The sequence below is a fragment of the Cibotium barometz genome, chromosome 41 (genome assembly GCF_041138505.1).
Source record: "Cibotium barometz isolate CiBa-2024 chromosome 41, ASM4113850v1, whole genome shotgun sequence".
Taxonomy (NCBI): Eukaryota; Viridiplantae; Streptophyta; class Polypodiopsida; order Cyatheales; family Cibotiaceae; genus Cibotium; species Cibotium barometz.
Window position 1 is genome coordinate 44,433,203 of NC_141086.1, and position 25,928 is coordinate 44,459,130.

Consider the following 25,928-nt stretch of genomic DNA (forward strand, 5'->3'; position numbering starts at 1 on the left):
TGAGCATGGATGAAGATGCATGTTGTTTCTCTACACTGTGGGCAGTCCGCGAGGCAAGAAGAAGAAATGTTTTGCCAGATGATTTTTAGCTCTCGGATCTTGTCCCTGAAGGGGTTGACCTGGATGTATCATCGCCATACTTGTCTTTTTTCAGCATTCATCCTGGAGCCGTAAGTGTTGACAACCTTGATTTGGAGCAGTCTCTTCGTTGTAATCCATACTAAAAAGTCCTTTGGTGGTTGAAAACTAGTAACTTGGCTCCTTATTTAGACCATGTCCACCATTGACAAGAATGCGAGTGTGGAAACTCAACAGCGGCGCTTTAGAGTAAGTTCTTCCTTGTAACGTACATTATGTAATGTACATGTTTTGCTCGTTTTGTTTACTAAAAAGTGTTTTTGTGTTTTGCAGGTGTGCCGCCCATTACTATAGTGTACTGTTCAGCCGTTCTGAATGTAAATGATTTCATACACCCTCTCCCTCTATCTTTGATTTTCAACCACCAAAGGACTTTATAGTATGGATTACAACGAAGAGACTGCTCCAAATCAAGGTTGTCAATACTTACGGCTCCAGGATGAATGCTGAAAAAAGACAAGTATGGCGATACATCCAAGTCAACCCCTTCAGGGACAAGATCCGAGAGCTGAAAACCATCTGGCAAAACATTTCTTCTTCTTGCCTCGCGGACTGCCCACAGTGTAGAGAAACACCATGCATCTTCATCCAAGCTTTTGTGCGTCAGCTTTGCTTTATGGTTTTTTGAGCCATGTGTTGAACATTCCTTTGGTTAGGCATTGTCCTCTTCTTATGTGGTGGCAGAATCCATGACACGAAACATGGATGCAATTCCTATGGCAAGGTCTTACATGTAAACAGGCAGTGTCTAATCCCAAAAGCTAATATGCAAAGGGAAGGCTTACTTCAGTAGAGGCAGTGTCTAGTCTTGTATGAAAGATTCTTGATTACAGAGAAAAAATGCTAAATGGAGAAGATTACAGTAATTGAAGCCAGAACATGGCGTGTTGTACCATTCATTGGACTTAGAGGATGATCAGAGGTCCAATTTGCATGGCTCAGAGGCAGATGCACATAATTCAGAGGCCCATATCCCAAACATGGTCCTTGGACTCAACTCAAGAGGCCATGGGAGCTGGTCACATTATCCCTTGAAAAGCAAATCCCCCTGAATACAATCTATAATGAAAAAGCACACGAAAAAGAAATACATATCATTTCTGAGTTAGAATCCGGGCAAAGTACCCCACAAATTATTGAGTAAATAAAAGGGCTTTAGAGAGAGTAGTCATCGCATTGTTCATCACTATAAAGAGACAATGAGTCAACATTGACTACCAGGGTATCACTTTTGGTTGTTGAGGGCTCTAGATCATCATCTGAGTCAATGTAATAGGAAGTGGCTACCAGCTTAGCATGATATGTTTCTTGTTGTGTTTCCTTCTTCTTGTGGCATTCATCAATAGTGTGACCAAGCAGCTTAGCATGATATGTTTCTTGTTGTTTTCCCTTCTTCTTGTGGCATTCATCAATAGTTTGACCAAGCTTCTTGAAGTAAGCTGCTATAGAAAGCGCTTATTGGTAAGTCGTAACACATGCGTCGGTCTTCTTCCATAAGAATACCGACCATATCTTCATAGGACATTTCTCTCCCAATTTTTAAAGCTGTGACGGTCTCTTCGTATCTCTTCTCATTGGCTAGGCTATTCAAGAGGATAGGCTTCTTGTCATCATTGTTCGGTGGACATGTCAAGATAGTAAGCTGTTGAAATATGAGGATGAGGGAGTCCAGATTTTGTTTTAGAGTGTCAGAGTCTTTATAGCTTATGCTATAAAGTTGCATTTTCAAGAAGAGTTTGGAATTATTTAGGTTTGCACTAGAAATAGCGCATAGATTATCCCATACCTCTTTGGGAATTTTGGTCAAGTCAAGATGATACTAGAGATTATCTAAGAAGCCAAGGCCTATGATGGCCAATGCACTCTCATTCTTTTCCATCCAAGCTGCATGACGAGTAGCATCGCTACAGACTTGCTTAGGCTCTTTGGTGGTAATAGTCTTCCACACAGCTTCACGCATGAGAAGAAGTTGCATCTTTGTTTTCCACAAGGCTAATCTCGTATTGAAAAACTTCTCAATGGAGATGCCATATTTGCTGATGCCAATCAAAGCCATTGGTCTGCTTTCTACTATTAACGAAATCTTAGAACTAATTCAGACAGTTACTCCAACGGGGGTTGACTCCAACAAAGTTGAGTCAGTGAGAGGGAACTCAAACACCTGAATCCGATAGCTGAGTCAGAGAGCTGCTCAAATAGCTGAATTCGACAACTGAGTTAGAGAGTTGACTCAAATAGTTGATTCCGAAAGTTGACTCTGACTCCGACAAACTTTGAATGGCTGAGATAGCTAGCTGTCTTCTGAGATAGCTGCCTTCTTTTCTTCATGGGCTTGCTTTAACATAGCTAATGGCTTTCATACATTGCATGCCTTCAACGACTCGTCAATATGCATGCCTTCAACAAGTTTATAAGGAGAATGTGGGGGAGAGAGAGAGCGCTGAGTTCCTTGCAGGCAACACACACACACACACACACACACACACACACACACACACGAGAATGCAAGAGACAAAAGAGAGATGGATGGTTGAATTTTCTTCTATCTTCTCTTCTCTACAACCATATAACTAAAAGATTAGAGTACATACATAAAGGGGAAGTATTCTTTTACAACAACATACAAAGTGGTTGGTCTATAGTGTGAATCTGACCAAATGAGCTAGCACTATAACTACGCCATAACTCTAGTACTCCAAAGTGGCTGTCACACAGCCTGTCATCCATTGGCGGTATATCAACCATAATCTCATTAACCATGCTAGTGGCATAAGTGCGAAAGTTGTCACCGAGGCGGGTCATTAATGTTCGTTGTAGTACTAGTTAAGCTCGATATATCAATACTACCCTTGAGCTCAACTCCACACGCTACACTCCAAGTAAGCTCCTAAATCTATGGAGCTTCTCTATGTCCAATGCCTTCATGGGGATGTTAGCCACCTAATTCTTTGTGCTAACATATACTAGATCTACATTACCTGCTGGAACCTTCTCCCTCACAAAGTGATGTTGCACCTCAATGTGCTTCGTTCTAGCATGGTATTCTGGGTTACATCTATATCTTCAAAAAGCATTGTGTTCTACTCCAATGGCACTGTAATAGGCTCATACCATACTTGGACAACATGTCTAAGTCATATTGCCTCTGCAATAATAAAATGCCATGAGGTGATCTCACCACTTTTATGTCCAAGAAATACCGTAGCTCACCCAAATTCTTCATCTCAAACTTTTGCTTCAAAAGTCTCGTGACATCTTGTATGTCAACATCACTATCACCAGTGATAATCAAGTCATCCACATAGATGACTAATAGCATTATCCCTTTATCTGTCTTTTTTCACATAAAGTTAAAAATTTGCATTGGATATCTAAAGAAATCCAATGGTAACAAGATACTCCACGATCTTGTTTGACCATGCTCTAGGTGTTTGCTCTGCAAGTCATACAAGGCTTTGCGTAACTTGCACACAAAATTTGGGTGTGCATCACTCTCATAACTTTGTGGTTGCAACATGTAAATAACTTACAAATCACTATGCAAGAAAGCATTCTTTACATCCATTTGATATAAAGACCAACCCTTGTTGTTACAACCATAGCAATGACAACTCTCATGGTTGCCATTCTTACAATCAAGCTGAATGTCTCTTCATAGTCAATGCCATAATTCTGCGCATAGCCTTTGGTCACCAATCTTGCCTTATACCTGCTCATGGTACTGTCAGCGTTATGCTTGACTTTATAAATCCACTTACATCCAATTGCCTTGTTTTCCTTAAGTAAAGGCACTAACTTCCATGTTGCATTTGTATCCAATTCTATTATCTCCTCATTCACGACATCTTTCCATTTCTTATTTTCAAGTGCTTACTTAAAACAAGTGGGCGCCAATTCATGTATAGCTTTAACCATGTAAGCATAATGATGGGCATTATATCGCAACCTATCAATATGTTGCCTAACCCTCGTAGACTTGCTTACACTTGGATCATTGGCAAGTGTCCTTAAAAAAAATCCTCGTTCTCCTTACACCAGGAGTAACCACAGATGGAATGCCAAGCTCCTCATCAAGGTTCCTACTCAGAGCCGCTAGACTTACTATCCACATATGAGTGACCTGCGGACAGATCAGGCACAAAAGGTTGATATATCTTTTCCTTCTCTCTGCATGATACATGTGTACCTGCATCTGTCCTCGACCTGCCTGACCATGGGCTAACATTGGATCCACTGCTAGAGGACTCTCCAGGTCCACTAAGCACCTGTGATTGTTGCTCTACATGTGGTCTAGCATCAACACTTCTTACATCTGCATTTCTTGTTGCCTTCACTACTGGTGCGTACCAACTATACTTATCTCGTAAAAGAAAAACATCTCTGCTTCCTCGCATCTCATGAGTGGTAGGGTTATAACATTTATAACCTTTCTGCTCCATAGTATAACCAATAAAGATGCATTCCTGTGGCTTTGGATCTAACTTTGTTCTCCCTTGATTAGGAACATGCACATATGCAATACACCCAAATACATTCAAGTGAGACATATCTGGTCTTATATCTGAATGTCTGACATCTAATGGCCTTGCACTGACATGCTTTTCTAAGATTATGTATCCTATTTATTGTATCGTTGTACTCATTTCTTAGTTCCACTCAATGCAATCATTTCCTCCTTGCTCCCATTTTCTCTCGCTTCCCATTTCCAACAGAGCCTAAACACTCCGAGAATGGTCTAATGATTTCATTTTTTAACATTTCCTCACATCAACTTCATTGATTGTAGCAATTTCTTTGGGAGACGTTCATCTGAGAGCCATTTTTATTGGGTAAGCTGAAGTTGAGGACTAAAGAAAATTGCTAGATTGGTTTTGAGCCTTGAGAAGGAGCAAAAAGAGGACCCTCAAGGGATATTTAAGAGCAAAAAGAGGACCCTCAAGGGATATTTAAGAGCAAGAGAAATTGTGAGCATTGTTGGTACAAGGTGAAAGGGTGTGAGAGCACACACAAGAGTAAGCACAGACCATATGGATAATATTATGAGTGAAGTAAGTCAAAATGAGTACATGGTACCAGATATAGGATGTACCGCATATCCTACAATGAGTACAAGATGTGTTTGCACAAGGCTATAGAAAATGTGCCACAAATACTTTGCCTTTTAACCTCAACATATGATTCATCGCCGCAAAAATGTGAATTAAGCCATAAATACTTGGTACCTGCATCACGCTGAAGTGTTGGCAAAAGATGAATTTTTTGAGGGTGGCTTTTATAAGTAACTAGTTTTCAACCACTAAAGGACTTTATGGTACGGATTGCAATGAAGAGATTGCTCCAAATAAAGATTGTCGACACTTACGACTCTAGGCCGATCACTGAGAAAAGACAAGTATGGGGATACATCTAGGTCAATCCCTTCAGGGACAAGATCCGAGAGCTGAAAATTGTTTGGCAAAACATCTCTTTTCCTTGCCTCGCGGATTGCCCGTAGGGTAGAGAAACACCATGCATCTTCGTCCATGCTGACATGACCCTCAAACTAAAATTGCTTGAAGTATAAACTGTCAAAGTTGGTTGAAGAATACAATGCTTTGACATATTTTTCGCAGACCTTTATGAGATATGGTCTCATTGCCTTTTTTGTGAACACCTTCTGCTTGAGTTTCTCCTCCTCCTTAGCAAGTGCATGCTGCACGTCAATAGCAAATTGATCTATATCTTTGATGTCAAATGAAACTTGCTCTTGTGAATTCATGCTTGATGTTCCAATTGTGTTCAAAGACTTCACATAAATCCAAGCTTGCTACATGTTTTTTTGTAGCAAGTTTCTTTCCAGCACAAAGAATTTGAGTATGTGATTAGTCTCACTCCACTTGCATGCTATGCACGAAGCCTCAAAAGTATCCTCAATGCAACTTGCCTACAAGATTCCATTTCGGGAATCATCTTTCTAGATTTGGACAGACATTTCAAAGACTTATAGCTTCTTTTACACAGGAAAGATACAACCTGCAACAACTACTTCATGAGAAGGAAGCTTTAATTTTATGATGCAGCACTCAATAACATCCACATATTCTTAATTTCCTGTGAACATTTCAACTGACTTCTGTTTCAAGATCACTCTCCACTGCGATCTGCTCTGCTGTGTCCTTCGTTGCTACCGCTGTCCTATCACTGGACTATTTCCTGATATCATATTCCTTGCCTTCCAGGATTAACCCAAGTATCTATGAATGGGCATTTAATGAACCTTGTATCTCCTCTAGACTTTTATGCAAACCTGAAATAAAGACAAATGGGAAGTTGAAAAACTAGACGCGTGCAAAGGCTTCCTAAATAGGACACCACATGTAGTGGCCCACATATACATACAAGGGAAAATTAAAACTTAACATCGAAAGTACAAATAAAAGCCCTGTGCAACCAAAAGACTGAGGTACTGCAAGTCATATCTAATATAAAAGTTATAGAGTTAAAAGTTAAATAAATCATATTTTGTACAAATAATCAGATTTAGAGAGCATCAAAACATTGGTGATCGGTGCATTCAGGATGGGATTTACAACGAAGAGATGGGAGACAGGAGGTTATTGGGCTGTAACGGCCCTTCTCCACGCAATGTCATCTAATGAATTGATTTTCTATGTTTTCTCTATTGAGCATTGCATGGTTATGGTAAGAACAATCCTAGAATTGTTGTGAAGGAGTGTTGCTTTGTTATAATAAGAATTAACTCCAATTGAATTTGTGATCGTTTTTCTCACCTCGGCTTAAATGTTGCAGTCCTATGTCCTCAAAGCTGTCTTTCATGTGTACCAGCACCCTATTAGTGAAGCGTTCGTTAGTATCAAGAATGCTGTAACTCAGCCTCGTTGAGAAACCTCCATTTGAAGTCGGGGTTCTTTTCTCGCTTAGATGTGGTAGCCTTATGCCTTTCAAGCTGTCCTTCATCTGTGCTTGCTACTCGTGAAGATTAACAAAAAAAGGTTTATTTTGCTGGTATTAAGAATGTTATAAATGAGTAATTCGTAAATATGTTAAGAACAATTCCAGTTTTGGTTAGAATGTGAGCTTGTCGCTCCATCGTGAGTGGAGATAGAAGTTGCAACAACCCTTCCCCCCTGTCCAACCACCTACTAAAGGACCTACGGACCATCTTTGGCACACCCCTTCCCGCCTCCTTTGCTAAGGTGGTGATGGAGGGAACTACCGAACCTGGAGTCCTGCGTATCCATGTAGATTTTAGGTAGATTTTGGGGTGCCTCAATACGTGGCACCCCATTTGATCGGGCGGCCCACAGGCGGTAGAGCTGACCCTCGCCCGTAGGTGTAGGCGTCTGTGTATGGATTTGTCACAGTTGTGCCATAGTGGAGTTGGAAAGGCACGTGCTTGGGATGAGGGAGGTACTAGGTTCGAATCCCACCTCCCACATGTCTGTACATGTGATGTCTAGACATGCGTCTGTACATATGTTTGCACCATTTTTCACGGACCAATGTTTGGAAATGGCACTCGGACTTAGAAAAATTTCCAAGTCCCAAAGCCGGATGACCGACTATCGGGGTCAACGGGGTGCCATGTATTGAGGCGCCCTGAAATCTACCTAAGGCCCTTCCGAAATTTGGGGGTAATGCATAGAGTGCCGCACCTAGTCACGGAACCCACCAACAACTCAAAATGGTGCCAGAGATTCGGCCTCCGGAGGTAGAGATAGAGGATCTATGACGAGCAAACCGAGAGGAGCCTTCCAATGGAGACCAGGCTCAGAGTCCTTCCTCCTACTTATCTTGAGAGTCGACTCATCTTGGTTGCCCCCATTTCACATGGTGGTCTAGACAGCCACAAAAGTGGCTCGTTTCTACGGGGTGATGAATCTGCCTATGAGGTCCTGGTTGGGGAGAGCTTATATGACAGACAAAGGGGGTTTGATCCCTCGGACCTCCTTTGCCTGCAAAACGAGCTTGGTTTGTCTTGCTTGTAAAGCCTGACCCAAAGAGTTTGCAAGTTGATGAGCCAGCAGCTTCTTCCACCTCCATTGTGAGGAGACACCTATTCGGATCCAACTCATGTAAAGTGAACCATAAAAATCCCTCCTCTTATTTTGATCATCTTCATCACCATATCCACCCACCACTCGGGAGAGGGGGATGGGCTCAAACATGAGCCTCTATTGTTGTTACATGCACCGAGGTTGATTGTGATCCCAATACCCACTGAAGGGACTCCCCCTGTAAGTAGGAGTATTTGCTTATATTATTCTTTGGAGAAATGATGTACAATGTTGAGAACAAATGATGCCCAACGCAAGGATGAGGAGGCCCAAACGTCGACGGAGTATCCAGCTATCCCGAGGCTCTGCTGAAGACTCTCCTTGGCCACCATTGATGCAAGTCCAGATGACTGAAGGACTGCACATATGCTGGCTAAGATGTAGAGTAGCTTCCTTGTTGCCTGGAGATGAGCAAGATGCTGCAACCTATAGTCACTTTCTATTGAATACCTGAATGTGCTTTGGGAAAATAAGTCCATGCTTTTTATACCCCCTCAAACAGCAGTCGGTTGATGCATTAAGCCTCCACGACCGAGAAAACCTAGTCGGCTGCTATAAATACTCCTCATAAGTGTAAAAAGCTAATTGGTGCTGAAAGTACCCTCACAACTGTGAAAAGCCAGTCGGCCAGCATTAAATGTTGGTCGGGTACTGCACCTCAAGTCGGCTAGCTCATTAAATGCTCACGACTACCCATATGCACAGTCGACTGCCCACAATACCTGGTTGGGTGCTACCCGACTATGAAGCAAGGCCATGGTTGCCTTTGCAAGGCTAGCCAAGCTGGGGCTGGCCTTAGGACTGGCCCCCTTCTATGTGAATGCACCGAAAATGCTTTATATCCAACTATTGCTAAGACTGACACATGCATGCTCCTGAATGATGCTTTCTCCAAGTGGGTTGAGAGGACTGACAACTAACTGACCTCTAAAGCTTAGAGGCTGACCTACGTAGCTCGTGTCTGACTATCCATGGACTAAGGGCTCACAATGGGGTCATGGCGTACGACAAATAATCCTAGAAAAGGTTCTACATCTGTACAAATGCTGCACTGAAGATCACGCTAGTGTGTCACTGTGTACCCTAGTGCAGGGTGCATTTGACAATTGCGGCTCTAAGGGAACCTCAATCCTGTGCTTTTAAGAAGAAGGGAGACATCAACCTTCAAAGCCTATCTTGTTGGAAGCTCATCATGGAGGAGGCATAAGCCATTGTATTGATAATAAAGAAAGATAATGACAAAGGAAGTGAGTTTTCACTTATATATTCAAATACAATGTGGAGATGTTCACATTATGCCTTGTTCTATGACTATTTCCTACTACCTTAGGATTATTGTTTACTTTCTTGGGCCTAGGTAGTGCCCAAGACTTATTAGCCACACACTAGTGTTCGCTGCTTTGCTATAGCAGGAGCTTAAAACGGATTCTAAAAACCATTGATTTGTAACAATCCTAAAACCAGTGACATGAGAGCATCGTCGATGATCAAGAAGTGCGCATAATCAACGTCATTGACATGAGAGCATCATCGATGATGCCAATTTACTACAAGATTGGCTTTGAAATTTATTGCAAGACAGTCTATGTCAACCTCTCTCCCCTACGTTGCACCTGACTCACATCTAAAACAGGGAATTTAAAGCATGCATGATGTTGCATGATTCCTTGGACAGTACCTTGCATGTTTAACATTCTTTCCCATTTCAATCTCCACACTTCCATCAAAACATATTGACAAAGAACCTAAAGTCTAGGATGTGTCACCTAAGTGTAGAGATGTGTTTCCATGTGAGTTATGAGATAGCTACCATGAATGTATCAGTATACATTTATATCATTTCGGGTCTTTTCAGTACATTGTTTTTTTTAGGATATGTGTTTGCAGGAGCAGCCTTGGGTATTCATGGCTTGTGACTTGATTGAGTTGGAGGGATTGTCACATGGACGGACATGTGTGCAGGCTTCATGGTGGGACATTGTGAATGCGGCCATATATCTCATATTCTTCTTTCTTGGCATGAAGTTCTACTATTGGCTCGGTGGGATCCTGGTCATGAAAGACTACTTTTGAACTCTTTGCAGTTCGAAACATTTGTGGAGTCGCGTGTCATTGTTTGGCCAGACAGAGCTGCTTCACGCATACGACTCAACTGCATGGTCAGGTTAGGCTTGGTTAGAATCCGAGATGCTGTGATACCTGGTCGGTGACAGGCCATATTCGTTTCGTTGTATTCGGCAGCACTTTAAGGTTCCTCGGACATTTCAGCCACCATGGGTTGACATCATGCATGCAGTTGAGCCTTTTACTCCATTGCCTCGGTCATCTGCAGATCAGCCTTGGCTTGATTGGGCACTATGTAAATCTGGTGACTTGATATCACTTTCAGCTAACCAGGTCTATCATAAGCTCGTATCAGAGAAAGATTGGGTTTCAGCCAAGGCCAATAAGGTGTGGGGATTGCACAAGTCTAAATCATGGTGGCAGAAAACTCTTATGCGTGGTTGGCAGTCTAAACTCTCTTACCAAGGTTTCATTTGGAGGATGTTGTGGGAGAGTTACCTACACGAGATCAGCTCAGCCGTCATAAAATTACATTGGCCTCTTGCTTCTTCTGCACGACATGCACTGAAACAGTTATGCATCAGATTTGGTCTTTTGTCTCTTGCGTTTGGGAGGCAGTAGACAGATCTACTGTTTCGGCTCATCAGTGGATATTTGGGATTTGTCCTCAAGTCATTACTTCGGACAGTCACCTTGTGATATTCCATTTCCTTAGATGGACAGGACTTTGGCATATTTGGACTACACGGAATGGGTTCATCTTTGATTCCTTGTCTGGAATACATGGGCACATTCTACGTATCTGCGGTTTGCTGCTTTGGCAGTTTTCTTCTCTTCTCTCAGCTCAGCTACTGGATGCAGATGTTATTTCGTTATGGTCTACGGCGGCTCGGCTGGCTCATCTTTGATGCTTTTATCTGGGATGCTTATTTGGCTAGGAGGCTTTCTTATTAGTGTATAGGTTTGCATGGTCATGATCCTTTAGAGGATTTTTTGTGGGGTTTTTTTTGGGGCCATAGGTTCTGTGTGAGCCATGTGGCTGATGTACATTTTTACATATAATATAAAACACCATTTCACGAAAAAGAAAAGAAAAGAAAAGAAAAAAGAGAGAGAGTTTCAACATTTGAGAGATAGTGTGTGTGTATGAGAGAGAGAGAGAGAGAGAGAGAGAGAGAGAGAGAGAGAGAGAGAGAAAGAAAGAAAGATTTTATTAACGTCTTCCAAAAGACCGAACTCGGCCTATGAGACAAATCGGAGTACCTGTATGGGGTATCCTCTGTCATCCCAACAAAATGAAAAAGTACTGAATAAAAAAGCTGAATCTGGGTGTGCAGGGGATGGAGCTCTATTACTAGGAGAATGCAAAGCTATATGCATGGAGTATACAATCATGATATGCAACCTAGCTAGCTCCATCCTGTACCATACTGGGGGTATAAAATGGTATACATCAGTGAAGGGGGTGTCCACAGCTCCCTGAAGAACACGCCTGGGTGTGCTCTGAAGCGAGCCAGTCGCTCCGCACCCTCTCTGTGAAACTGAGCTCTGATCTCTGTCATCTCTCTCTGGTATAGGCGTGGTGTCCGAAAGCCAGGTGTGCTCTGTCTCCTGCGGGCTCTAAGTGTCTCTGCTCTCTTGAAGAGTAATTCCCTGCCGTGTAGGGGCTGGGAGGGGTATGGATCTCTGAAAAAATGTAGTAATCTGTGTCTGTCGCCCCCCCTCTGGAGCTGTCTGAGAGAGAGAGAGAGAGAAGGGGAGGGTCATGTCCATGTGAGAGAGAGAGAGGGAGAGGGGGAGAGAGAGAGAGATGGGGGTAGGCCTAGGAGTGAGAGAGAGAAAGAGAAAGAGAGAGATGGCTGTAGAAAGGGAACTAGTTCTTTTCTAGAACCTTGGTCGTCGTAGCAACGCGCGGGTCCAAGGTTCTAGAAGTGCTGCCTAAACTGTCGCTTGTACTTAGCTATTAGCACTGCCACCTAATGTCGCCAGCACTGCTTACACCTAGCTACCACCAATGGCTATGCCACCTGAAGCGCTAGAAACCCAAGTCGAAGTCGATATCTAGGCATGGGATCCTGATCCCAAGCACACCACGGTGATGGCCCACAAGAATCTCATCTCGAGCGGCCCACAAGAATCTCTCACCGAGCTACTACTAGATCCAAGTCCAAATCCAAGGAGCCCCAAGCTCGTAAATAAGGTACTCTGGGGATCAATGTAGTTGATGAAGTATTCGATGTTCAGTAGTAGGTTTAATGCCCAATCTTAGAAAAGAAGTAGCCCACAAAGAAACCGTTCAAGGGAGTATGGATTGGACCAAGTTCACGTGGGTACATGGCAGTCGTCAACAAGAGATGTACGGCACATGCGGTAGCACTGAGTTCAGCCGGTGACGGCGGTAGCGTACAACGTTGTACGGTGGCAGCGGCATTGTCAGGCATAGTAGGCTAGTGGTGCTGCTGGCAGGTAGTGGTAGCAACAGCATAGCCAAGCGATTTAGGCGTGGTGTTAGAGAGCAGTGGTTCAGCCGATGGTGCAGACGCGACTGGTACTATAGTGGTGGCTGGCGATGGTAGTAGGCAGTAGCTTAGATGGTGGCGGTGTAGCCAAGCTTAGTAGGTGGTGCAGGTAGGCAATGAGGCGCATCGGCATATTTGTTTGCTTTTGTATTCATTGATGTATTGATCTTGGCTTGTGAGCCCTGTGGATTGTCCTGAATAAATTTCTGAAAGGAGGCGGGGCGTGTTCCCTACTTAGTGTGTGTGTACTATGCAAAGTTTCCTAAACCCTTCTCTCTCTCCCACTCTATATGTGGTGGAATTTGTCCACGGCACGCCCCGCTGGCCTTACAGTTACTTTACACTTTGACAAAGTTTAGGCATCACCAAAGATTGAACATCATTTAGTTTCTATGGCAAAGCAACGTCAAAACGAATTCATAAGCATTAACACCCTTGTGGGGGGCAATGCTAACAAAAATAGAAGTGCATGCATTTTTAGTTTAATCCTTCTTTTTTTTTAATACGATTTTTTTTTGGTACCATGTCCTTACGGATGAGTTACCCCAAACACACACACACACACTCACTGGTAGTTTAACCCTTCTTTTCGACCACTTCTTATGCGATTTTGCCAAAAAAAGAAAAAGAACCCCGGTCGCCTTCGCCTTCGCCTTCGCCTCCCCTCCCTCTCCCGTTCTTCGCAGAAGAGGAGACCATGGCATGGAGAGTGGCTCTAGACTCTGTACCTACCCATTTGCTTAGCCGCAGGGAGAAAGTGAAACTGATTGCAATCATTAAGGTCAGGAAAAAATACGTAGAAGCAGCTTTAGATGCATCCGTTGAAGGTCTAGATGCAGAAGATCTTGCTGTATTCTTTCAGAGCCTTTTGTAGAGTGTGCCTTCAACAGGTATGCTTTCATCTTTGCGACTGAACACATTCTTGCGATTTACCGTCTCCGCTGTTGCTGCTTTCCTTAAACTTTTTGGCCATCACAGATATAGGTTGGTTTCATAACCATCACCCTGGAGCTGTAATTTTTTGCAAATCCCATGAGTAGATCCTCATGTAATTGCAAGGTCGTCCTGAGGCGGGCTGCTTCAACTGATAAGGCTCTTCAAACAGTGCTGTCCAGCCTGTTATTGACCAGCCAGTCTTAACATGATTTGGACCGAACTTACACGGATACAAGGTGTATACAGTCTGAAAAGTACCACGTTTGACGTCAGTTTCAAACCAACCATGATCTCTCTTTCATCCCACCTGCTAGTCAACTTCTACAGGTAGATGTATGGTACAACTTAAATCGTTATTATGTATAATACCTCAAAAACCTTGCATTTTTTTCACTTACTTACTTTTTTTTTCTTTTTTTGGTGGAATGCATTTTTTTCACTTACACATACATACACGTGCATATACATATACATATACATGCATGTAGATACATAGATAAATGTTGTATGTGTGTGTGCGTATGGTGTGTGTGTGTGTGTAACCACACACACATACATATATCCTTTGGGGATTGAAACTTTGAAACTCGTTTGCAACAGCTTTATTCTCCTCATCATTAAAATATGTATGGATTACAAGCCTTTTAATGATTGTACCAAGCACTAGGTTCCGCTACTTTTGAGATGGCATATTGTATGTGATGGCTACTTGCTTTGGATAGGCCTAACCATTGTCTTTTAAAAATTTGTGAACTCTGCGTTCTAGCTAGTTTGAGTTGATGATTTATAGTGTATTGTGTCAAGGCTGAAAATTGTGTTAAAATAGCTTGCAGAAGGTTGGGTGACTTTCAGCCTTGACAAATACCATGTAGGTAAGGCCAAAGTTAAACTCTGTGACCAGAGTGCTATGGTTATGCGTGTTTTCGTGTGAGAACTAGTTTTGTGGGTGTTTTTGAGGGCCATCTCCTTCTCCTAAAAGGACTCTTTATCGCTCAACTTGATGAGCAATGGGCACTCTTGGGGTTCTTCATGAATGGTGTCTCCTGCTGCTTGCTTCATGTCAAAACATCAACGAGGCATTGACGGTGAATATGGTTGGTGTTGGGTTGAGATGGTGACTCTGCAATGCTGAGGCGGTGGTTTGTTGACAGAGTAGAGTCCCCTATGATGTGGCCATAGCGATCAAGTGCCTGAGCATCTACCTCTCGTCGTAAAATGGGGCCTTGAAGGTACATTATGTGGGCTTGTTCGTTCTCAATCCTGGCGTTGAAGTTTGATATCTGCAATCTCAGCCTCGTGTATAATGCCTCCTCCAATAAGAACTTGGTGAAGAAACTCCACTTTTCGAGTTTCCCCGTGGTAAGCCGAACGTCCGTTCGGGACTCTAGTATGTCTTAGCGCAAAAGATGACATCTATGTGTTAAAATTATGTGCATCTCACGTGTTTATGTGGGAGTAGGGTCGATGGTCAATTTATTAGTAGGTCATAACTTATGTATGTAGTCCGTACTATGCATGATGGAGTTGATGGTTTATTGTCTCGTGGATGACTACCATGAGGTTATAAATTGCACTTTGAATTTGGGCATGTTTGTGGATTTATCTAGGTATATATATATATGTGTGTGTGTGTGTGTGTGTGTGTGTGTGTGTGTGTAACTTATGTATGTCAGTAACTTGGCTAGCCCTATAAATGGTCCCTCCCCTCTCACTATTCTATCATCCATTCATTCATGCATATGTCTTGCACCATCTACTGGCATTACTATCTCCATCGCTATCAATCAAAGCTACTTTGCCTTGAATCTCTGGTGTCCTCTCTCTCTCTCTCTCTCTCTCTCTCTCTCTCTCTCTCGTTTGCTTCCACTTGTGATTTAACTCTAACATGGTATCAAAGCACATGTATATCTTGCTGAAATAAGGGATTCTGAAAATTCGGGTTTGTGTTTTAGGGTTTGTAGGTCAAACCTCGGGTTTTGAGTTTTCGCACAGAATCAGCCCTAGCAAATCATTTTTAGACCTATTTTCACTGGCTCTAACGTGGTGGTAGATTGCCAGGTCTTGGCTACTGGCTCTCCACACATAGGCGCCCCTCTTCCCCTCCCTTTGGTGCGTTTTTGGAGCTCCAATTGCATTAGCATTTCCTGCTGTGACATCATTTTTGTGTCTACGATTTTCTATAGGGAGTTGCATTTTTTGCTCGTGAAGCTCTTCTTCATCAACATTTTTGCTCGCTTTTTGCATCAGCGTTTTGCTCGTGGGCTGCTGTTGCGGTTGTGCTTGGTCCTGAGCAACTAGAAGCAAGTTTTGAGTGGCTGCATTTTTGGGTTTTCAGCCATAGATTGTGGTGAACATGCTGTTTTTTTTGTTTGGACAACATTTGAAGGTGTTTTTTTCCTCGTGTGTGGAGATGTCGACAAGGAGCTCTTGCAGTGCTCCTTCTTCCCCGGTTTCTTTTCCCATGTGTTCAGTGTTTTCGGTGAGTCTTGTGGACCTCCATGATAGTTGCATATGCCGGGGATTCAGATTATGTGATGTTTTCTTGTTTTCATATTGTATTGGAAGAAACAGGTGCAGCCAATGGTGAACCCTGGGCACTCGCAAAGTTGTATTGGAAGCAGACTCCTTTTTGGTAATCTAACCATAAAGGGGGGGTCAGCCCATCTTCTGGGATACAGAGGATCAAGTTAAGATGCACAGGATGATGTTCTTGGAAGAGATGTGTTGTTGCTCTTCGACTTGAACTTATGTGTATTCAGGGATTGCTTGACACGACCTCTATCTTTCTCTCTTTGGTTTTGGCAACCGTGCTTGGATGGTTTATCTGTCATGGGAAACAAGACATTGGTTTTCGAGAGGAAACAGGACTTTGGTATCGAGGAAACGGGCCTATGGTTATGGGATACAGGTCTTTGGTTTATCGGATATAGGTTTTTGGTTTCATGTGGAAAACATGTCTTTGGATTCATGTGGACGGGTTATAGTTTTCTCGAGGTTACATGCAAGCTGTGACTATAGGGAAGGACATGTGGTTTGGTACAGCCCTATTGCTGTTTGGGAAAGGGTTTGTGGGATCCATGGTAGCGATGGAGAAGACCTTTTCAAGCAGCAGGGAGGTGTTGTACAGGTGTGCCTTGTCTATGGAATGCTTTGCTGTAATAGCGAGAGTTCTTATTTGGAAGTCCTGGGTGAAACCATAGTTGTCTGCGGGACGTGTACCGCAGCATAGGCACGAAAAGTACGGGACGATGCGAAACGAGCAATGCGAAATTGTTCCGAAACGGTTTTGACGCCGGTGGATGTTTCGGTATAGCGAAACGGTCGTACCACCGTATCGTTTCGTACCGTACGGCAGCTAAACGGCCCTGAAAAAAACTGCCCGTTTTTTACTGTCTCACCTCCTTCAGAAAGTTGATGATTGGTCCCGGCAATGGAACCTTAAAACCGGCCTCTGATAGAAACCAGAGTGCGGTAGACTAGCAGTCACCCATCCACTTGTAGTCTAGATATGAAAACAAAAAAGATTGGGGCTAGAGTGCCCAAATCTGAAAACAAAGCGACACCTGTTGGCCCCAAAGCTTGGCGCCCCTTGCGGTATTTCTTTATTCAATTCCAAAAGTATGAAAGGCTAAAATCAGCCAAGAGATTACACCTGTATGTCCAATCTGACGGCCCACAATACCTCTTAGCACAGAGGATTCACGCACATAGATCTGTGTCTCAAAGCAACACACTGTGCCTCCCTCTGATCAGCCAAGACCACTGAGCAGGGCAGCCATGAGCATACATCTGGCATAACTCAAGCACATGATTCAACATCTCAGCTCATACATACATGTACTGTTCAACCTCTGTCTCCACCCTTGTCAATCTGCCATACCCCTCCTCTCACAAGGGGCCAGATAGCTCAAATCTGCAACAGACAAAGCAGTAGAAAGAGAGATAGATGAACAGATGCGGAGCTTACCAAAATCAGCCCGTGTATCTGCACTGGAGGAAGTAACGGTACCAATCTGTACTTGCAGGCACTTGTTTCCACAACCCTGCTTCACATGTGTGTGTGTACTTGTCTGTACCCTCCTCCTTGTATCCACCTCAGTGCTGTACTTGTCTGTACAGTCCTGAAAAACAGCACTGTACCAGTCTGTACTTGTTAGTACCTGTCCGTACAAGACTGTACGGGCTGTACCTGCAGTAACCAGAAGTAACCCGCCTGTTGTCTGGATGCTGCTCGCCTGCGCCGCTTGCAACAGATGATGCCCAGCACCTGTCCAGCACCTGTTCTGGCCGTACAGTGTACCTGCAAAAGTACAGATTGTACTTGCAATCGTACCAGCCTGTACTGCCTGAATTCTGCAGCTGCAGTCGCCTGTTGCCACCTGTACCTGTTCCACAGCCGCCGCCTTTGCATGCAGCAGTACCTGCTGTCGTACAAAACTGTACGGATGCTGTACGGCCTGCTCCAGCACAGAAAATCAGCAGCAGCGCACACTTTCTCAGTCGACTCCTTCTCCTCTTGCTTTTCCACGCATCCCAACTGCATGTAGGCTTCACGTTTCCCAAAAAGAAAGAGAGAGAGAGTGGAGAGAGAAGCTTACACTCCAAAAGTGGAGTTGCCCCCTCCCCATAATAATCCTAGGGTCCCCCACTTTAATTATTATTAAAGTTCCCTAGGGGCCACTAAGGCGTAGGGGCAACTTTTAATAAAACATTAAAATCCTAATGTTCTAGTTCCCCCCTTCACACCTAGGGATGTCCACACATCATTAACTCTGTCCGGGCACCCCCCATGTGAATCATTCTATATTTTGACTCAGCAACCACCATGCCCACACTTGTGCTGTTCCATTTTCACACGGCCATGACACTGGATACACTTGACCACGTTTACAAGTCTGCATCTACATTGCAATGTGTTGTTGTATGATCAGTCGCATGATATAGCAACATCATGGAGTTTTCTAGCCATGGTGAGGTGTTGATCAACGACTTCAACACCTGGATACAAAGTCTATAAGCCACCCTTTAGATCTGATGATGCTCTCACCCTCAGTGATCTTGACATGGAAGACTTATACTCATAGAGATTATCCCAAGACCATGGACATGTGTGGTGAAAAGTGGATGTCTTGGAATGGCCTACACAACCATTTGTAATTGGGCTTTGACCCTTACTAATTGTCTTATCAAAGCCACTCGAGAAAAGATGACATAATTTAGCAGTACATTTTTGAAAACAGATGGGGTTTCTTGAATTGAAAGAGAAATTGCACACTATGTGAGCATCTTGTTTTTTTGGTGGCAAAACTCCTTGGAAAACTTACATAATGAGTTGCTTTGTAAGCAAGTTATCCAAGATTGGACGAACCATTGTAGCAACACAAATTCCTTCTTCCCTTGTATGTATAGTGTTTCTCAAGCTTCTTCTACTGCAATGATGCTTTCGTGTAGAATCTCCATGTTAGAAGGGATGGCAAATGCACTAAAGGATTATTGCATCAAGTGTGTGACAGATTATGAGTTGTTTTGCTTCTGAGTTATTTTTGTTTATAGATAGCCTTCAATATGATTGAAGGATGGAGATAAACGGCGCTATACATGTAAAGAGGAGCAAATATCTTGTTCCAATACATCTTTTCTTGTAAGAATCACAAGTATTACAATAAGAGGGGAAAGTAGTACAAAAGATGTCTTGATCTTCACCTTAAGGATAGCTCTTAAACAAATTGCAATTGCCCTTACCATGGGAAAGGATCACCGATTTGAAGAGAAAGGGCCACCCCAAATGTACTCTTTGAGAAAATGAGGATGTCATAAAAGAAGACTAGGACATAGTCATCTAGCTAAAACCGACATCAAAGGTTAAAAGTAGTAGGGGCATTTGTCAACCCAAACAGCATGATGGTAAACTCAGTGACCATATCAAGCGTTGAAAGTAGTCTTGGGGATGTCCTTCTCTCTGATTCGAATATAATAGTGTTCGGATTTCAAGTCGATCTTTGTGAAGATCTTAGTCCCGTTGAGCCTATCCAAAAGCTCATCAATCCTACGGATTGGGTGCTTATTCTTAATTGTTAACTGATGTAATCCTCTCTAGTCAATGCACAACTGAAAAGTGCCATCCATTTTCTTATTGAATAGTATGGTGCTTCCCATGGGGACAAACTAGGTCTAATATAGCCTTGGTCAAGTAACATAGAAATTATGCACTTGGGTAAAGAGGGGGCAAGAAAAGGATGGTCTTATCAAGGTGTTACAGGCAACAATCGATGCCAACCAAGAGTTAGAAAAGGCTTGATGTCACTCACTAGTGCAGAAGGACGTCAACACAATTGTACATGAACACATCATATCATGTCCAAAAGAACTTATAAGGGAGCAGTGTCCATGGTGTTTGCTACATGTGAATTCTTACCATTGTGGCATCTCGTTCACAAGTATGAGGCCATGCTATTGCACATTTGTAGAAGCAACCCTCTTGGGTGAATTGCATTGGACCAATACATGTAAACATGTCACCTAGAACGTCACTTGTGAAGTGTGCCTAACTCTACAAAGGGTTTATCCTTGTCTTGTTCTCTATGAAAGTGAAAAGTCTTGTTATGGTATAGAAACCCGCAACCAAACCAATCTCTTATGAGTTTTAGTAGCTCCAGCCTGAAGACACAATAGGGGCATTGGATAGCTTGAAAACACCTCAAGATAGTCATAAAGATGATGATGACCACAACAATGATGACAATGGAGTTAGGGCCAAGCAGCCCCAACAGGAAGATCCAAACGCTACCACCAAGGGAGCAAGTGCCTCGCAACCTCTGGTTGTGCTAGTGATCCTCAACTCTAGATAGATTCCAGCTCTAGCAAGAGAATATCCCACAAAACTCATAGTCTCGCTGACTACATCCAAGGGCAATGTTTGGCAAGCCCATTTAAAAGCTTCCACATCAGAAGCCAAACATCCTAGAAGATGCATCCTTAGAGCATAAACACATCATCTTGTCAGTCCCTCATTTTCTAACGTTTCCCCTCCACACGACAAACAACACATTGGTATTGACCTTAGCAGCTTTTCCCTAGAATTCCTAAAAGAAGAACCCTTGTGCTTTGCGCAGTGGAAGAACCTTTTTCACGAGCTAGTTATTTGCGCGAAGCTGTAGACCATAGTTGGGATGTGGATGATGTCTGACGATACAATGGAGAATCCTGTGACATTTATGACTCACATCACATCTAAAACAGGGAATTCAAAGCACGCATGATGTTGCATGATTCCCTGGACAGTACCTTGCATGTTTAACATTCTTTCCCATTTCAATCTCCACACTTCCATCAAAATATATTGACAAAGAACCTAAACACTAGGATGTGTCACCTAAGTGTAGAAATGTGTTACCATCTGAGTTATGAGATGGCTACCATGAATGTATCAATATCCGTTTATATCATTCCGGGTCGTTTCCGTACGTTGTTTATTCTTCAAAAGTACTAACATATTTTAAAATAAAAAGCCCTTACATACCTGTGAGTATGTGAAATGAGCCCCCACATTAGCCATGGAGTCTTCACTCAAGGTGGCACTAGAAGAATTTTTTATGGTTCACTTTACATGAGTTGGACACGAATAGGTGTCTCCTCATAATGGAGGTGTAAGAAGCTGGCTCATCAGCTTGCAACCTCTTTGGGTCAGGCTTTGCAGACGAGGCAAACCAAGCTCCTTTTCGTGACAAAGGAGGTCCGAGGGATCAGACCCCCCTTGTCTGTCATAATAAGGTCACCCCAGCCAGTACGTCATAGGCAAATTTGTCACCCCGTAGAAACGAGCCACTTTTGTGGCTGTCCAGACCACCGTGTGAAGCGGGGGCAACCAAGATGAGTTGTATCTCAAGATAAGCAGGAGGAAGGACTGGGAGCCTGGTCTCCATTGGAAGGCACCTCTCGGTTCGCCCCTCTTGGCTCACCCTTCTGCATGGCTCATAGATCCTCCATCTGTACCTCCAGAGGCAGAACCTCTGGCACCTTTTTGAGTTGGTGGTGGGTTCCCTGACCAGGTGCGGCGCTCTGTGCATTACCCCCAAATTCCGGGGGTGCCTGGCTGTCTATCGGAATCTCTGGAACCGGGGGTTCCTGGGCTGGGGGCTGCTGCCTGCACCTCCCCTTTGCTCCTCGGGGGAGGAGAGGGGGGGCATCTGCCCTGGCGGTCCGTCCCTCCCTTGTTGACACGAGCACGAAAACTAGGACACCCCTTAGCCAGGTGGCCAAATCGATGGCATTGCAAGCATTGGTTTGGCTGGCCAGTCACAATCATACGCTGCTTGTAGACCTCCTCCCTGAAACGAATAGGCACTGAGTCTGGAGGCAGAGAGGGGTCTGCAACCGCTACATGCATACGTTGGACTCCAGGTTTTGTAGTCGCCTCCGTCATCACCTCAGCAAAGGAGGCGGGAAGGTGTGTGCCAAAGATGGCTCCTAGGAGGGAAGAGAGAGAGGCAGGGGGGCAGGGTGGGAGGAGGGGTGGAGGGTGGCTGCCCTTAGAAAAAAGGCCGTTGCAACAGCTATCTCAACTCACGATGGAGCAATGAGCTCGCATGCAAACCGAAACTGGAATTGTTCTTGATATATTTACGCAATACTCATCTACAACATCCTTAATACCACCTAAACCTTTTATTAATCTTCACGACTAGCAAGCACAGATGAAGGACAGCTTGAAAGGCTTAAGGCTGCCACATCTATGCAGGAAAAGAACCACGAATTCAAATGGAGGTATCTCAACGAGACTGATTTACAGAATTCTTGATACTAACGAAATAGAACCACGAATTCAAATGGAGGTATCTCAACGAGATTGATTTACAGAATTCTTGATACTAACGAAATAAACCTTTCAAACCCGTGTGTTACGCTTCACTCATAGCATGCTGGTACACATGAAAGACAGTTTCAAGGGCACATGACTGCCACATTTAAGCCAAGGCGTGAAAATGATCGCAAATTCAATTGGAGTTATTCTTATTATAACAAAGCAACACTCCTTCACAACAATTCTGGGATTGTTCTTACCATAACCATGCAATGCTGAGTAGAGAAAACATAGAAAACAATTAATTAGATGATGATGTGTGGAGAAGGGCCGTAACAGCCCAATATGCCTAAATGTCTTGAGCCCTGCCAAGGATCACCAAGTATAGTAGCACGTGCGCATGATCAAGAAGAAATTAGGGTGTTCAAATCCACCATGATTCATAGCTGTAGAATTCGACTAGCTTGGGAAGTTTAGAGTGCGATTTTTGGGACAAGGATGGGCTCCAAGGAAGATGGTCCACGTGTCTTCGGTGTAAATCCCATCCTGACTGCACTGATCACTAATGTTTTCATACTCTCTAAATCTGATTAGTTGTACAAAATTTGATTTTTTAAATCTGTAACTCTGCAACTTTTATATTAGATTTGACTTGCAGTACGTCAGCCTTTTGGTTGTGCAGGGCTTTTATTGGTACTTTTGATGTTGAGTTTTGATTGTCCCTTGTATGTATCTGTGGGCCACTACATGTGGTGTCCTGTCTTGTATGCCTCTAGTTTTCCAACGTCCCATTTATCTTTGTTTCAGGTTTGCAGAAAAGTCTGGAGGAGATAAAGGGTTCATTAAACGCCCTGTCAAAGGAAGTAAATGCCCATTCAAAGGTACTTGGGATTATCCTGGAAGGCAAGGAATATGATGTCAAGAAACGGTCCAGCAGTGATAGATACACCAACGGCAGCAGCGATAGAAACAACAGCAGATCAAAGAGGACAGCGATCTTCAAACAGCAGTTAGTTGAAATGTTCACAGAAAATCAGGAATCTATGGATGTTATTGAGTGCTGCATCACAAAATTGAAGCTTCCTTCCCATGAAGTAGTTGCAGGTCATATATTTCCCGTAAAGGAAGCTGCAAATATTCGAAGTGTCTGTCCAAATCTCAATGGGACAGATGATCCCCGAAATGGAATCTTGTGGGCGAGCTGCATCGAGGATGCTTTTGAGGCTTCATGCATAGCATGCAGGTGGAGTGAGAAGGATCGCACACTCAGATTCATTATGCTAGATAGAAACTTGTTACAGAAAAACATGTACCAAGCATGGATGTACGTGAAGTCTTTAAACACAATCAGATCATCTAGCTTGAATGTAGAATAGGTCAAAGGTACGGATCAGCTTGCTATTGAGCTGCAGCATGCACTTGCTAAGGAGGAGGAGGAACTCAAGCAGCGGGGGATTCACAAAAAAGGCAATGAGATCACGTCTCATAAAGGTCAGTGAACCATATGTCAAAGCATTGTATTCTTCAACAAGCTTTGACAGGTTACACTTGAAGAGGATCGTGTGAGCATGGATGAAGATGCATGGTGTTTCTCTACACTGTGGGCAGTCCGCGAGGCAAGAAGAAATGTTTTGCCAGATGATTTTCAGCTCTCGGATCTTGTCCTTGAAGGGGTTGACCTGGATGTATCGCCATACTACTAGTCTTTTTTCAGCATTCATCTTGGAGCCGTAAGTGTTGACAACCTTGATTTGGAGCAGTCTCTTCGTTGTAATCCATATTATAAAGTCCTTTGGTGGTTGAAAACTAGTAACTTGGCTCCTTATTTAGACCATGTCCACCATTGACAAGAATGCGAGTATGGAAACTCAACAGCGGTGCTTTAGAGTAAGTTCTCCCTTGTAACGTACATTATGTAATGTACATGTTTTGCTCGTTTTGTTTGCTAAAAAGTGTTTTTGTGTTTTGCAGGGGTGCTGCCCATTACTATAGTGTACTGTTCAGCCGTTCTGAATGTAAATGATTTCATACACCCTCTCCCTTTATCTTTGAAAACGTATTTGTTTTCAACAATAGCTTTTGTGCGTGGGTATCTTCAGCTTTGCTTTATGGTTTTTTGAGCCATGTGTTGAACATTCCTTTGCTTAGGCATTGTCCTCTTCTTATGTGGTGGCAGAATCCATGACACGAAACATGGATGCAATTCCTATGGGAAGGTCTTACATGTAAACAGGCAGTGTCTAATCCCAAAAGCTAATATGCAGAGGGAAGGCTTACTTCAGTAGAGGCAGTGCCTAGTCCTGTATGAAAGATTCTTGATTACAGAGAAAAAATGCTAAATGGAGAGAATTACAGTAATTGAAGCCAGAACATGGCGTGTTGTACCATTGGACTCAGAGGTTCAAAGCTTAAGCATGATCAGAGGTCCAATTTGCATGGCTCGGAGGCAGATGCACATAATTCAGAGGACCATACCCCAAACATGGTCCTTGGACTCAACTCAAGAGGCCATGGGAGCTGGTCACATTATTTCCTGAAAAGCAAATCCCCCTGAATACAATCTATAATGAAAAAGCACACGAAAAAGAAATACATATCATTCCTGAGTTAGAATTCGGGCAAAGTATCCCATAAATTATTGAGTAAATAAAAGGGCTTTAGAGAGCGTAGTCATCGCATTGTTCATCACTATAAAGAGACAATGAGTCAACATCGACTACCAGGGTATCACTTTTGGTTGTTGAGGGCTCTAGATCAACATTTGAGTCAATGTAACAGGAAGTTGCTACCAGCTTAGTATGATATGTTTCTTGTTGTTTTCCCTTCTTGTGGCATTCATCAATAGTGTGACCAAGCAGCTTAGCATGATTTGTTTCTTGTTGTTTTCCCTTCTTCTTGTGGCATTCATCAATAGTGTGACCAAGCTTCTTGCAGTAAGCTGCTATAGAAAGCGCTTATTGGTAAGTCGTAACACATGCGCCGGTCTTCTTCCATAAGAATACCGACCATATCTTCATAGGACATTTCTCTCCCAATTTTTAAAGTTGTGACGGTCTCTTCGTATCTCTCCTCACTGGCTAGGCTATTCAAGAGGATAGGCTTCTTGTCATCATTGTTCGGTGGACACGTCAAGGTAGTAAGCTGTTGAAATATGAGGATGAGGGAGTCCAGATTTTGTTTAACAGTGTCAGAGCCTTTATAGCTTATGCTATAAAGTTGCATTTTCAAGAAGAGTTTGGAATTATTTAGGTTTGCACCAGAAATAGCGTGTAGATTATCCCATACCTCTTTGGCAATTTTAGTCAGGTCAAGATGATACTAGAGATTATCTAATAAGCCAAGGCCTATGATTGCCAACGCACCCTCATTCTTTTCCATCCAAGCTGCATGACGAGTGGCATCGCTACGGACTTG

At 43.3% G+C, this 25,928-nt stretch overlaps 1 protein-coding gene across 1 annotated transcript in view; it reads left to right on the forward strand.

The window, feature by feature from the left end:
- LOC147614982 (uncharacterized) overlaps positions 1-25,296 on the forward strand; it is a 72,181-nt gene extending 46,885 nt beyond the window's left edge. The window contains exons 3-5 of the mRNA XM_086780013.1: positions 23,322-24,401; positions 24,486-24,529; positions 24,691-25,296. Coding sequence (XP_086636139.1) covers positions 23,322-23,890 — 569 coding nt within the window. The 3' untranslated portion in view covers positions 23,891-24,401; positions 24,486-24,529; positions 24,691-25,296. The remainder of the gene's footprint in view (positions 1-23,321; positions 24,402-24,485; positions 24,530-24,690) is intronic.
- Positions 25,297-25,928: the final 632 nt, after the last annotated feature.